A 14,028-nucleotide genomic window follows, 5' to 3' on the forward strand; every position below is an offset into this window, starting at 1 on the left:
CTGGCTCCTTAGCCAATCTCAACCATTATGCTTGGTAAAGCATCGACCTTACCTGAGCACCTGTATAGCTTTCTCACAAGCTCACGCATAGAGCCCAAGCCTTGACAAGAATAATGGTTCTTTGAATTTTTTAAAATAAAATGTGTAATTTCTGATTGAAACCTAAATAAGATGTGTGTAGTGCATTTTCCATATTATCAATAAATAAATAGATAAATAAATTAAAATAACTATGTTTACATTACTCAATCCAATGCTTAAACTAGCACAAACTTTTATTTGGTTCTCGAGAAAAAAAAGTAAATAAAAGTATAAAACCAGTTAAAATATTTAATATTTAAGATTTGTTTAATTTGATTTTTAAAAAGAAGCTTAATCTGAACCCCCACAGAAAGGAGACCAAAATGAAAAAAACGCAAAAATTAAAAATTAAGCCTGAAACCAAACCAGAATAGTTTGGCTAGCCATTGCTTTCGTTTCATGCAAATTTATACTAGGGTGTCATACACAATAAGTACATCCTCAAGCAGAATTGCATTAAGATACTGATGAATGCATGCGGCTTGCCCAGTGAGTTCCCATTCAGTGTCCCATTCACACCATAACATCAATTTGACTCAGATCTCAGCTAATGGACCAGTAAATTATGCCAAGAAGAGTTTCTAATAGACATAAGGCAGTATCCTCCAGGGCACCAGTTTGCAGTATTCAACCCATACTTCTTTATACTTTTGCGAGCACCTTTCTTCATCCCTTCTCTCCCTCCAAATCAGGAGTATAAGAAGATAGATAGGATAAAAGTATGGGATCGGAGAACTGTAAAAATGGAGGTAACTTGTCAGCTATTCTGCACACAACATAATTGGATTGCATGATAAAACAGCAATATACAACTATGGAGAAATAACCTGGCCCCACATGGCAAACTGAAAGAAAGAGCAAGCAGCAAGTCCCCAAGATAATTACAGTGCCTTGAAACTCCCCTGCATTAAACAACAACTAATTAACAGAAAATAACTGGGATGAATGCGAGAAATGAAAAGTAGAAGATACTTAGCCGTAAAAAGTCTGATAATTTAATAAGAAACTCTGGACAATTAACACATTTAAGTTGCACCTTTAACAAAAACATGAAGGTGTGATTAATTATATTGATTTTGGAATGAAGATGATCAATAGAACAATGGCAAAGGGCATGTATATCTTCCAAAATTCTAAAAATGGCTACTTCAATTTCTATAAGAAGATTATTTTAGTCCAAATCCAATATTTCAAAAAATAAAGGCAACAATCTTACCAGTAGCCAGAAACAAGCAACTTTCCCCCTACAACTTTTGGGGCCTTTCCCCAAATGGGAGCTTTAGGATTCTTCTTAAATATGTGCTTTTGTTTATTAGCTCCTCTAAATACACAATAACTGCACAATCCATTTGAACATAAACCATATTAAATACATGTTTCAATTATACAATGCTCTAATATTGATTTAAGGAAGAAAATGCTTGGAAAAGGCATACAATACAAATATAAGCATGGAGGTTATTACCCAACAAGAAAAACTAGGCAGTTGGCGATGACAGCCACTTTTGATAGAATCACTTCATTCTTCAGAAGCCACCACCCCTGGATTAAATATGAAATTTATGAGGTGGTATAATAAAGCACTAGATGAAAGAAAATGGTGAATTTGAGATACCAAGAACACACTCCTACACTATTACATGATGTTACGAATGTCAATATGCCCATCAATTTTATAGAGTTCAGTGTCCTAGTCCAGTGTTACATGCTAAAACCACCTCTGCCTAGATGTACAAAGGTCAGATATAGTTCACAAGACACGATGGTATGATAAATTTCTTCAACTAATAAAGCGAACCAATGTGTTTGGTCATTACCCCTAGTATATTCATGGCATTTACTAGAAGTGGAAAATCAAAGAGTGGCATCTTCCTCACATCAGGAAGAATGAAATATGTCTTCTTGAGACATCCACGATGATGATGGGATACATTTTACAACCAATAACTTGTCTTATGGAACCTATATGCAAAAACAACCAAACTATCTGCAAAAAAGGACCCAAGCACAAGAATTTGGAATTATTTGATGTGAAAAGGAACTTTAAGTTAAAGATCCACATAATACATAAATAGACAACAAAAGCAGTATAAATAATGTTTCTGAACATTTATGTTAGAAAAGGATTTGAAAATTCTCTTGGTCATATCTAATAAATGTGGTGATCTGTGACTTTCAAATCCCAATAGCGAGACAAGGCATGCCTGATCAGTTCCAAATTCGTACTTCACTAAACTACAGTGCTAAAATTCCAACTCAATGTTTAGATTTGTAAGATATTCACACAACATTTTTGCATGATCATCAGAAAAAACATTTTAAGGAATAAGTGTGAATTAAATATAAATTACATGCCTGAATACTAAAAGTGAAAGGAATAAAAACTAAATCTCCAAAGACCAACATGAAGCCCAATCTCTCAGCAATGATGTCCCATCTACAAATACAGCCAAATAAGATTGATTAACAAGGTAGCAGACAATAAAGTACTCTGATGAGCAGACAGAGTGAAAATAAGTGTAAATGAAGTAATAATTAGGAGGTCAACACAAACACGATCAAAACTTATGTTGATTGTTGATGTCTTCAGCTGAAACCAAAACTACATTGCACGCCAAAGGATTGATTTCAAAGCATATCATGAACGTAAATATAATACAAATTTACCAATAAAAAAAGAAATTGGTATTCAACATCATTCATCTAGCTGCTTCTTATCTTTCTTTCATCATTGAATTTCGCAACAGCTAAGAATAGTTTACATACAAAGCTTCCATATATAATGGGTAAATAAATACTATTCAAGGAACCTAAGGGGAACATGAAAGTCACTTCTTAATTACTCTACAATGGTCACTTAGACCTCAATATAAACCAGGATAACAAACTTAAAATCATATCTTTCCTAGTAGAGTTTTCCAATCTTATAAACTGAAGTTTATACCTCTAACTTATGTTAATAAAGTGGACAGAGTGAGTCAAATAAAAATTAGGATGTGTTAGAAATTGTAGTAAGTGTAGCCGTGTAGCAGGGTAGGGCTTGGAATTGAAAACATATTGGAGGGAAAACTTCAGCCCAAACTCGGATTCAATTAATATTGATTGATATAAATATTTTAACCTTAAAAATTTTCTAATTATAAATACTAATATTTTAAAAAAGATTAATTATTAATTATTAATTATATTTATTTAAGTATTAAATTTTGTAAAAGAAAATTGGTGGGCCAATTTTGTGGTGTTTGGTTTGAGGTTTAGGTATCAACAATTGCCAAACACACCCTAGAAGTCTCAACTAATCTCACAATACTTTATTAGAAGTTTGATGACTAGACCCCCAAAGTCTACATAGTCTCTGTTTCCCAAAATCTACTTTCAATAAGCAATTGCAATAGATGCCACGCAAAACTTCATGGCATAAAGTGCAGTAGATATTTTTAACAGGGGAGGTGATACTTACGTAGAGGTCATGAACTCTTCATGAAAAAAGTAGTCTAAAATGTAGAGCTACATGAAGAGAGAAGAAAGTATGGATTAGTATTCAAGATCATTTACAACTAAATCGAAAATTGAATATGCGTGATTGAAGATACCCCACAAAAGAGTTGAGACAGGATGACTGAGATGTTCACATTGCCAGCTTGAATGCTTTTCGCCAAGACAGAAAGGTTGATGAACAACCATCCCATCATTCCAGCTCTCACAAAAAAGAATCTAAAATATAGGAAATGTAAATCTCAAGGCTAGATATTATAAGTTAGCCAGTTTTCTTGGCTTGAAATTTTATGAAAAACACTTCACATCTGATACAAAAATGAACTAGAAAAGCTCATGTCATGACTGGTAAATACATTATCAACACCTAAAGCAGTATGATCACTGCTTCATCATAATACATAATCATGGACACAATGATAAAGTATAGTGAGAGGGAAAATAAAAATTTGACCACCAACAAGTGTAAATATATCTGTATGAACACAGAATGAATGGTTCACAAGATAAACAATCATGGCTTTCTATATACCAACTATTAACTTAATTTCATTCTCTTGTGGGTTGGTTTCGATGCAAAATAGAGAAGTACGTAGGAATTTATTGCAATTAAGAGGATGTGTTTCCTATGGATTATCCTATATGTTCCCCCAATGGCTAATTGAGTGAAAATTTTAAATTATCATTAAGAGTATTATTGGAGGCTTGTTTCATTTGCCTTGATGAAGTATATATATAATTATTTTCTCAAACCTATTTTCAAACACAAATTAAAAAAAATAATAATATATATACATTTTAAAATAAAATAAATACTTGTTAAATAATATTTTTATTCTTTTGAAAATAGATATTTTTTTAACGTCAGATGGCACATGAAATGGGTAGGTGTGCCACATGTTCCATGTTAACACCAAACCACTCATAAGTGCCTCATGAGATAGAAAGAAAGAAAGAGAAAACCACAAATTTTGTAGGAAAAAAAAAGGAGGTGGAGGGGTTTTTTTTTTTTCCTTCACATTTCCCTTGGGTTTTATAGGAATTAATGTTTAAAAAGAGTTACCAAGAACCTCCTAATAAAAAATTCCTTTGAAACGTAGAATTCTGCTATTACTAAATAGGCTCTCATATATTCAAATTAAATCTAAATGAGTCAGACCTGGACCACATGTTTAGAGATTTATTTGCAGCCAGGGTAGAAATGCACTCTTAGTAAGAATTTGATATCAAATCATAAAAAAAATCTCTACATTACAAATAAAATTCACATACTTGAGATCTACTCCAATAAAATGGGGATTCAGCTGCACTCCAAACCAGCTGCATTACACAACAAGACACGTTAATCAGCATACATCATTTCAATGCATTCTTTAAAGTTGCAAGGTATTGTACACAAAGCAATATTCACAGTATTTTATGGAAGCGTTCTAAATCAATGTGCTGTTTGTATATTTCCAGTCCTTTAAGAAAGAATTCTTAGAATTCTCATCAATGAATTTGACACTAAAATGGCAGCCTAAATTCTCAGCAAAGCTCTTGCCTCAAGTTACCTCAATCATGTAATGACAACTAGAGAGAAAAATTAACCAAAGACCCTGCATAAAGGCTGCAAATTTGTATGCCATGCATTTTTCTGGGGTTATAATATGTGCCAGCTCAGAGATCAGATGCTGACAAACTAAACAAGCTCACACAAGAGAACCAAGCAACCACATCAAATATACGAAAATACTAGTCCAATGATACCCGAGAATACTTTTTAAAAACAAAAGGCTCTAGTTGTATTTAGCAGCTCTATACAGTCTAGAAGAATTAGTCTTCTGGTTACATTATCCAAGAAAGAGCTAAGTTTTCAAATGCACAGTTTTTATGCATTACCCATGTTAACTCTCTGTTTGGTAAAAAACCTTTTCTTTAAAAAGATCATAAAATAAAATATTGCTCAGTTGATGGTATCAATAAAAATACCAGTCATGTATAAAGTTCCCAGTAACATGGGCTTTTAATGACGAACTCTGCTTACGAGACTTGCAACCAACAGCATAGAGAGCCAATGAAACCTAGATAAAGAATGAAAATCAAAATGAAGTATACGGAGAACTAGGTTTGTTAGGAGAATACCCAGGTGTGGTATATGAATGAACTTACAATAACACTGAAAATAAAAGTTGCTGACATGAGCTCAATTCCTTTGTCTGCGACCACCTGCAATCAGTACTGTGTTAATCCTTCCATTGGCATCTTCGACAACAAGACCAACTGATTTCAACTTGATATACAAATAAGATACAGTATAGGCATAAATGTTTTCATTCTGAATGATTTTAAGAGTTTTAAGCATAAACAATGTTTGAGACTAGCAATTGAAATGCCCTTGCAGTATTGGACAACTTGGCATTAGTTACCACAAGAGAACAGATGATAAATTTAGTTGAGCTTGTAATAGTTAAGACACATGTGGTTCATTTTACACATGAACATTTAAACCAAATACCAACATTACTCTTCAAGAAACTACTTTCTATGGAATAAACCCATTACCAACCAAGGGACTTAAGATAGCACTATTTTTGTCAACATACGGCGATCAGAAACATGTAATTCTAGACATGTAGCCTTAAATGAAATTAAAAGCATACAGACTCAACAAACTTAAGATCAATTTTTGAAGTTTTATACAGAAAAGTCATGTTATGACTCAAAACCATGTTGTGCTAACACTCACAATAAAGGGCTAGTACAATTGGATCCTGTCTAAATTTGAATCACCATACTTGTTGCAAACAGGTAGTTCGGCACAAGTAAAACATGTTTGAAAATATAACTTTGCAACCAGAGTCATTCCAACTCCCTTCTCTATCTGGTTGGACCTTTGCACACAAATTTCTTGTTTAATTGGATATAATATCTTTGCTGAAAATAATTCTTAAATTGTAATTAGGTTAAAATTCAGATTATAGATTATTGTCTCATATTCTATATCCATTAGCAGTCACAAGATAATCACCCATATATATCTGCAGCACTGTTTACTAAACTACCACCTATGCTGGTGTTAGTTATTTATGAAAGGCTATTTCATAATCAATGCTTCATTGCATGCCAAAGACCTACGAAATTGTAAGATACCTTGCAAATGAATAATACAGACAGGTTAAACATAAAATCAAAGTAATGCCAAAGGCTTGGTTCAAAGTTATCAAAGGAGCCATAGAGAGAGGAAATCCATCAGTTACAGCAATTATGTTTAGTTAAATCTAATCAAACATCAAACTTGAAACAACAAAGAGGGAGCTTTTTTTCTTACAAAGAAGAAACTACGAACAAAAATGGAAAACGAGAAAAAGTGAAGAACAAGATAATAATACATGTAAAGCAAACATGAAGTCATCAATGAAGAAAAACAACTTCAGTTAATGTATCGCTGGAATAATTTATGGATTGAAAAACAATACCGTGGGAGAGATCATTTTCATGTTAACTCCAATTCCCAGGAGGACCAGAAGCATAATAAGTGATAGCAAACCTGCAAAGGACTTAAAAATAAAATGATATAAAAAGGGTCCCATTTTTCCCAGCATCAAATAGCTTGGCAAGTTTCAAAAAGTTGCACAGCACAATAATCACATTTATAAGCAACAATGCATAATAAACACAGAAATGATTCAAAATCAATAAATATTTCAGTTACTTCAATTTTTTATTGGTTCAAATCCTCACAGACAATTTCACAAACATCTGACAAGCAGTAAAACCCTAACCCAAATTATTCATCAAACACTGTCAGACAGCAAAAAGTTTCCATCTTTCAACCAAAACCAAACATCCAAAAAAGCGGTAACCATCCAAAAACCCAAAATAACTGAGCATGGTGGTGATCAGCCACTACAAACAGCATTAGCAGTCAAACAATGTAGGAAGAAATGGGGACAGACCGTTGCATCGGTAGTGGAGACGGGTGCCATCAGAGAGGACAGCTCCGGGGATGACCTTGCCCGGAAGCAAAGACCCGGCGATCGCCAAATAGCCGAGATAGAAGAAAAGGATGACCACCTGCAGAAAGCCGAGCCAAAGAACCAGTGATAAATGTAAAACAGAGAAGAATGAAAAAGGGATGGATGGATGATGATAGAGAATGCACTCACAGAGCTCCAAGAAGGGATCAAACCACCAAGAATATCCTCCATTTTCATGCTTCCTACTCCACTATCTCCACTCTCCCTCGCTCACTCGCTCACTTTTCATTGGAGAATGGCACTCTGTCTTGTAGTAACTCTGGTGAGAATGCGAACATCAGTACATGAGTACAAACTGATACCAGTCCGGCCTAACACATGCGGGCCCGGCCCGGCCCGGAGACGGAAATAATGAAAGGTTTGTTAAAAACTAAAAATCTCGTACAACCATTTAACCCGGTGTGAGCCGATGTGATCCGGCTGGTTTCCGTTCTTCCCAAAAAGACCTGTCTGATTTGGTTATTACCCAGTTACATTAAAATAAAAATAATTAAATAAATATATAAATAAAAAGCATCTCTTTCTTTCTCTCATAAGTGAAATGATTCAAGGTGTAGATTAGTAGATATCGATGTGATCTAGCAGGTTTCCATTCATCCCAAAAAGACCTATCTGATCTGGTTATTACCCAGTTACATTAAAATAAATAAATAAATAAATAAAAAACGTCTCTCTCTCAAAGTGAAATGACTTGCGGTGTAGATTAACAGATATTGATGTGATCCGGCAGGTTACCGTTCATTCCAAAAGGCCTGCCTAATCTGATTATTACCCAAGTACATTAAAATAAATAAATAAATAAAATAAATAAAAAGTCTCTTTCAAAAGTAAAATGACTTGCTTTGTAGATTAGCAGATATCTCCATTATTTTTTATTATTTTGATATTAATTTATTACACGCTAGTGGTTAAGCTAGGGGGTTGAGGCATGAACAAGATAAGTGAGGTCGTTTTGTCTATATTATTAAAAAAATAAATAGTTAATTAATTAATTATTTTAAAACTCCTATTTTTTCATAGAATTTATTTTTTATTTTTAATATATACTTATATAATTATATTAAACTTTTCTTCATATTAACATAGATTCCAACACCCCTATAGTTGTAGTTTAGTCACTCCATTGAGAAAAAAAAAAAAATGGTATATTTTAGTTTAAGTCTACTTTGGTATAAAAAATTTAAGCCCTGTTAGATATAGTTTTAGTAACGAATCTTCAATTGTGGATTTTAAGTTCAAATCTCTTGTTATCAAGTTAAAATATATTGGCAGAATAATTAAATCCTAATGGTATTATGCTTGTCACATTTGTTTAAAACAAATTCAACCCCATGGGTATTAAGGAATTGATGTTATTGTGATAGAGATCATTGTAGCAAACATGATTTTCGCTTTTTTACTTTGTCTTTGATGATGAATTTTTGTTTTTTTTTTTTTTTTGTTGGTCGGGGTTTTGCTTTTAATTAATTTCTAAATTAACCCGATGACCCGCAGTTGCCTTGGTAACTTGGTAATCCAATGCATAGATTGGATCAAAGACTGGGACAATTTTAACAACTATGTCTCAACATTTATTCCCCAATTACTTACTACACTAATTATGTGGAATTACAAATAATGCAATCAAGGATTGTTGCACGTATGTTACATTTCTCAGCAATTTTTTTATTTATAATATTTAAATATAATTTCAAAAATTATTAGCATCAATAAAAAATTATCATTGATCACAAAGAATTATTTTAATTTATATTAATTAATTCATTCTTTAAAAACAATTCAAAACTGACAAAATTTAATCCCACGATTTTGTTACCCAGACAATCATGCATGGAGGAGGCTTACATCATCATCCGGTTCAAAATAACATGATTTAACTGTTTGTTTGATGAAATAATTTTGAAAAATACAGCTATGGGAAAGGTATTTTTGTATTTGAAAGTATTGTTTATATTTGATATAATTTTTTTTTTCTCTTCAAATTTCGGATTGGTTATTTGAGTTTTGATTATAAAGGGAAGCATTGTCTATTTGAAAGTATTTATAATGGAAGCACCAATGGGAGAAACAAATGTTGGGAAGACGGCAAAGCAGTATGGAAGAGAAGAGGACAAGAGGCTGCTGAAATAATGACAAGGTGTGGTTTTTTTAATTAGCAGAGGTACATGATAAACACTTAAGTTATTGGATGCCCCAAATATTCCTATACGCTCACCCACATGGCCAAAACTCTTCAAAGAATTTAATTTCGATTTAACCCAAACCTCTTCAGTTGACACGTGAAGCATTTATCCTAACTATATGCAACGATCAGCTTACACGAATTTTCCACACAACTCACGTGGCGGCTGCTACCTCACTATCTCATTTATTTCTCCTATAGTCCTATTCAGCATATGACTTTGCTTTTATAAAAAAAACAAATCAGATTAAATAAAGAAACTCATACCTCATTGTTCTTTTCACTCTCACAACCCACTCCACCAAACCCATCGGCCGCTGCCCGGCGAATCCCACTCCTCGCACCTCTTACTTGTCACCCGCCGCACCACCAAACCATCCGCTCGTCGCTATTGCCGATGTCTTGGTCTTGGTCTTGCGTGACCCTCCCACGTCACTGAGCCCATTGCCCATCGCTCACCTCTTTCGTTCTCGTCTTCGTACGACGTTCCATGCCATCGAACCCCTCACCCACCGCTATTCCCCATCACTTGCCGCTTGTCGGTCACCACTCATCCAAATACCTAACAAAACAAAGAAGAAAACGAAGAAATTCTTTGAAACAATAAGTGCAAGCCAATCTCAAGGAATATAGCAAAAAGACTGAGCGTTATAGAGGTTGGTAAAAACTACATTATTCTGTTTATAAAGAATAAAAGACCTCATCACCACTAGAAAAGCAACGGAAAAAGAAAATAAAGGGTGATCACAACAAATATAATTGAAAATAGAAAGAAGAAAAAAAATTAAGATGCATCTGATCAACTTTCTCAAATATAAAAACTGGCAAAAATAAAAAAACATAGAGAAATAGATCAAATAAAAAAAATCAAAAGAAGATGAAACAAATTGAACAATGACTGATTCTGAAATCAAAGAAAATGAAGAAGAAGATCCATTGATCACCTTGGGAAGCGAGTAAGAAATCCAAAGGGTGTGGTACGGCTGAGGAAACACAGCAAGTTGGAGTGACTTCTTCCACAATTGAAACTAGCCATCTCTAGACTAATATGATCAATGGAACAACACTACCACCTTAAAAAGAAGACACCTTTCCACTGATTCCCAAACATAAACAAAAAATGATGAAGAATAAAAACCAAAAGGACACAACCTTTGCTCTTTCTCTACAATTCTTCATCCCTCTTTAAAAGGGATAAAGCCTAGAAAATCCTCAGACTCACCCCATACTCCCATTGGCACCATTAAAGCAGATTGCCAGCGATTAATTAATCTATCCTTTCCAAACTTAGCAAGCTCCTTCCATTACACCATTAATGCTCATAAACACTCAAAACAAACCCATTCCAACCCAAATACACATCCCTAGCACTCGATCCACAAATTGGACCCAACCAAAAACCCAAATTTACAAAGCTCTCACCTTTCCTCCATGGCTCCACTCCTTCAATGCTTATTCACCATCCTATACTCCTACCCCCAAAAATAACCAAGTAATGCAAACGAGAGAATAAAACACAATGCATAGAGCTTCCACCTTTACTCCATTACTGAAAGAAAGAAGGCTTGTAATGAAGCCCAAATAAAAAAAATGGATTTGATTGTGAAAAATCATTGTAAATTGAGAAGAAGACAAGGGAAAAAACAAGAAGCGGATCAAAACGATAGTGTAGTGTGGCGATGAGGGAGAAAGAGAGAGACAACATTTTTAACGGGGTTGAGCTACGAACGATCAGCCACGAGCCACAGGCAAGGTTCTCGGTGGTGTGGAATATGAGATGCTCGTGCAAAGATGAAAATGAAGGCGGTGAGCGATGAGAGACGGGAGCCGTGCAGTGAGCGGCGTGATGTGACGCTCTTGCCGAAATAAGGACGGTGAGCGGTGACCGGCAGGTGACAGTAGACAAGTGACCGGCAAAGGGTTGATGTGAGGCGAAGATGAGGATGAAGATGAAGAGGAATGAAGGGTTTTTTTAAAAAAAAATTTGAGCTGACTAGGAGAGATAAATGGGATAATGATGTGGCAGTCACGTAAGTTGTGTGAAAAATTTGTGTAAGTTGGTCGTTGCATATAGCATTACTCTTCTTTTATAGCCGGAAATGGTGAGGCTTTAGGGTTTTGGAGACTGTTTTTCGTGAGCCACATCAATATGTTTTCGCTTCTAACTCTTAACGTTACCTTTATCCTTTCGTTACTAATAAGCCCACCTCATGTTTACATTCTCTTCCTTGATCACCTCAAGACAAGTGGTTGCTCTCCTAAAATCCCACTACATCTCAGCCCTTGATCTCATCTCTTTCATTTCACCCCATAATTTTTCCCTTTTCATCTCTTTCATAGTTTGAGTTACTTGAAACTCTCCAATCAATTCACAAGTCTCCATGAGCTTGGCCGGGTCGGGCCAAAACTAATAATAATGGTGACCGTACTTGCTCAAGTTCAGCCCAGTCCGACGAGTAAATTTTTTAGTAAGTCACTAAACTTTGGTTCATTTTCACTTTGATCACCGAACTTCAATTTGTATCAATTTGGTCACTCAACTTTAATTTTATTTCACTTCGTAGTAAATCAAAATATTTCAACCTCCAAATGAGTGATGTGGCTCTTTTTCGATGACGTGGACGTCTCTAATAGACTTAATAATGTGTCAATAGGAGAACTGACTTAGATTTTTAGACAGCTATGTAATCAATTGGGGGTTGAAATCCTTGATTTATTACCGGTTGAAATCAAATTAAAATTGAGTGACTAAATTGAAACAAATTGAAGTTCAGTGATCGAAGTGAAAATGAGGCAAAGTTTAGTGACTCACTAAAAAATTTACCCCCAGTCCGACTTAGTTACTTGAGCCTATATTTTTGTCCAAAGTCCATTCATATTTTTATTAGCCCCGTGCAAATTTACCCATATTTAAGTTTTTTTATTTATTTTTAATAAAGTTTACACCTTAAAACAACACACATAGAATGTGAAAAATTTCTAATAAGTCTTATATAACATCAAATACATGAGTGTTCCTTACTTGTCCACATTTATCAAAAATTTAAAAAAATTACACAATGTAGTTATTACAAATATATAATGCAGGTTATCCCTAGACAATTGTGAATAAAAAACTGAAAAAATATATATACTTTCACAATTTTATCTCGTGGTTCTCTCGAAAAATTTATATGCTAGCTATATACAGCATACTCATCTAGGAACATGAAAAGATATGTGGGGTCACTTTTATGATTTTAGCATACTCATTGGAACAATAAAAAACTTGACAAAATAAATATATCATTCTTTCCATTCATCCAAATGCACCTATGACCTAATCACATGCATCTATGCCTTAAATCAATGAAGAACCAAACTACATATATAATACTTAGTAGAACCATTGATAATTCATCCAAGGCATTAGTTAAGATTTTGTGTTTGTTTTATGAAGGTTTGGAATTACACATGTTTATTTATTAACTAAAGAAAATAAATACTTATTTGAGGGGAAAGGCTAATATATTCAACTTTCAACATTCTGTTATCTTTTCCATGCATGAATGAGTTAGACATTTAACTAAAAAATATAGATATTTGTCTTTTCAAATTAAAATTAAAAAAAGAACATTATTTGTTTGTTATAATTTGGGACAATTTTAAATTCATTTCAAACAAACATTTTCAAATCCATATATTTAATAAGTTTTTAACATTTGTATCAACTAATTATCAAAATGGTTGGTTTTTTAAATAAATTTCCTTTAAAATTATTTGTTTACTATGCAAACTTTAATTTGGGTTCTAAAAGTGATATATTTATTTAATATTTCTAGATTATATTAAAATTTTAAAAAAAATTAACATGTTCTTTCTATGAGTACAAATAAATATAGTTGTGGCAAAGCAAGAAAATAGTAACTATACCAAATTAATGCTATATTATAAGCCATCTTTTGTAAGATCTTTTTAAAAAGGGAAAATTACTGTTCACCCCTCGTAATTTTCCAAACTTCCCAAAAACCCCCTCCTACTTTTACACACCCTGGACATCCCTTCCGTTAGTGTTTAACTTCCCTTTTACCCCCTACCGTTCACTTCAAATGGGTCCATGTTGTGAAATCCCATTTTTGACCTTGAAAATGGTGGGAAAGAAAAGCGCCAAATCACATCATGTTCAACCTTTTCAAGGGCTTTCTGCTTGGTTTCTGATAGACAATGCCTAGGAGTTGCATTACATCTTGTTGTTCTCCTCATTTCTCCTCA

General features: G+C 33.8%; 1 protein-coding gene across 1 annotated transcript; it reads right to left on the bottom strand.

Moving 5' to 3' along the window:
* Positions 1–405: 405 nt before the first annotated feature.
* LOC120275078 (delta(14)-sterol reductase-like) lies at positions 406–7,856 on the bottom strand. The gene is made up of 13 exons (XM_039281569.1): positions 7,725–7,856; positions 7,515–7,632; positions 7,035–7,105; positions 5,728–5,784; positions 5,548–5,639; positions 4,849–4,896; positions 3,675–3,795; positions 3,542–3,588; positions 2,437–2,518; positions 1,547–1,623; positions 1,298–1,417; positions 909–983; positions 406–816 (listed from the first exon to the last, which is right to left on the bottom strand). The coding sequence occupies exons 1-13, from the start codon at positions 7,770–7,772 to the stop codon at positions 663–665; spliced, it is 1,110 nt and encodes a 369-aa protein (XP_039137503.1). The 5' UTR covers positions 7,773–7,856; the 3' UTR covers positions 406–662.
* Positions 7,857–14,028: the final 6,172 nt, after the last annotated feature.

The sequence above is a fragment of the Dioscorea cayenensis genome, chromosome 14 (assembly GCF_009730915.1).
Source record: "Dioscorea cayenensis subsp. rotundata cultivar TDr96_F1 chromosome 14, TDr96_F1_v2_PseudoChromosome.rev07_lg8_w22 25.fasta, whole genome shotgun sequence".
Classification (NCBI taxonomy): Eukaryota; Viridiplantae; Streptophyta; class Magnoliopsida; order Dioscoreales; family Dioscoreaceae; genus Dioscorea; species Dioscorea cayenensis.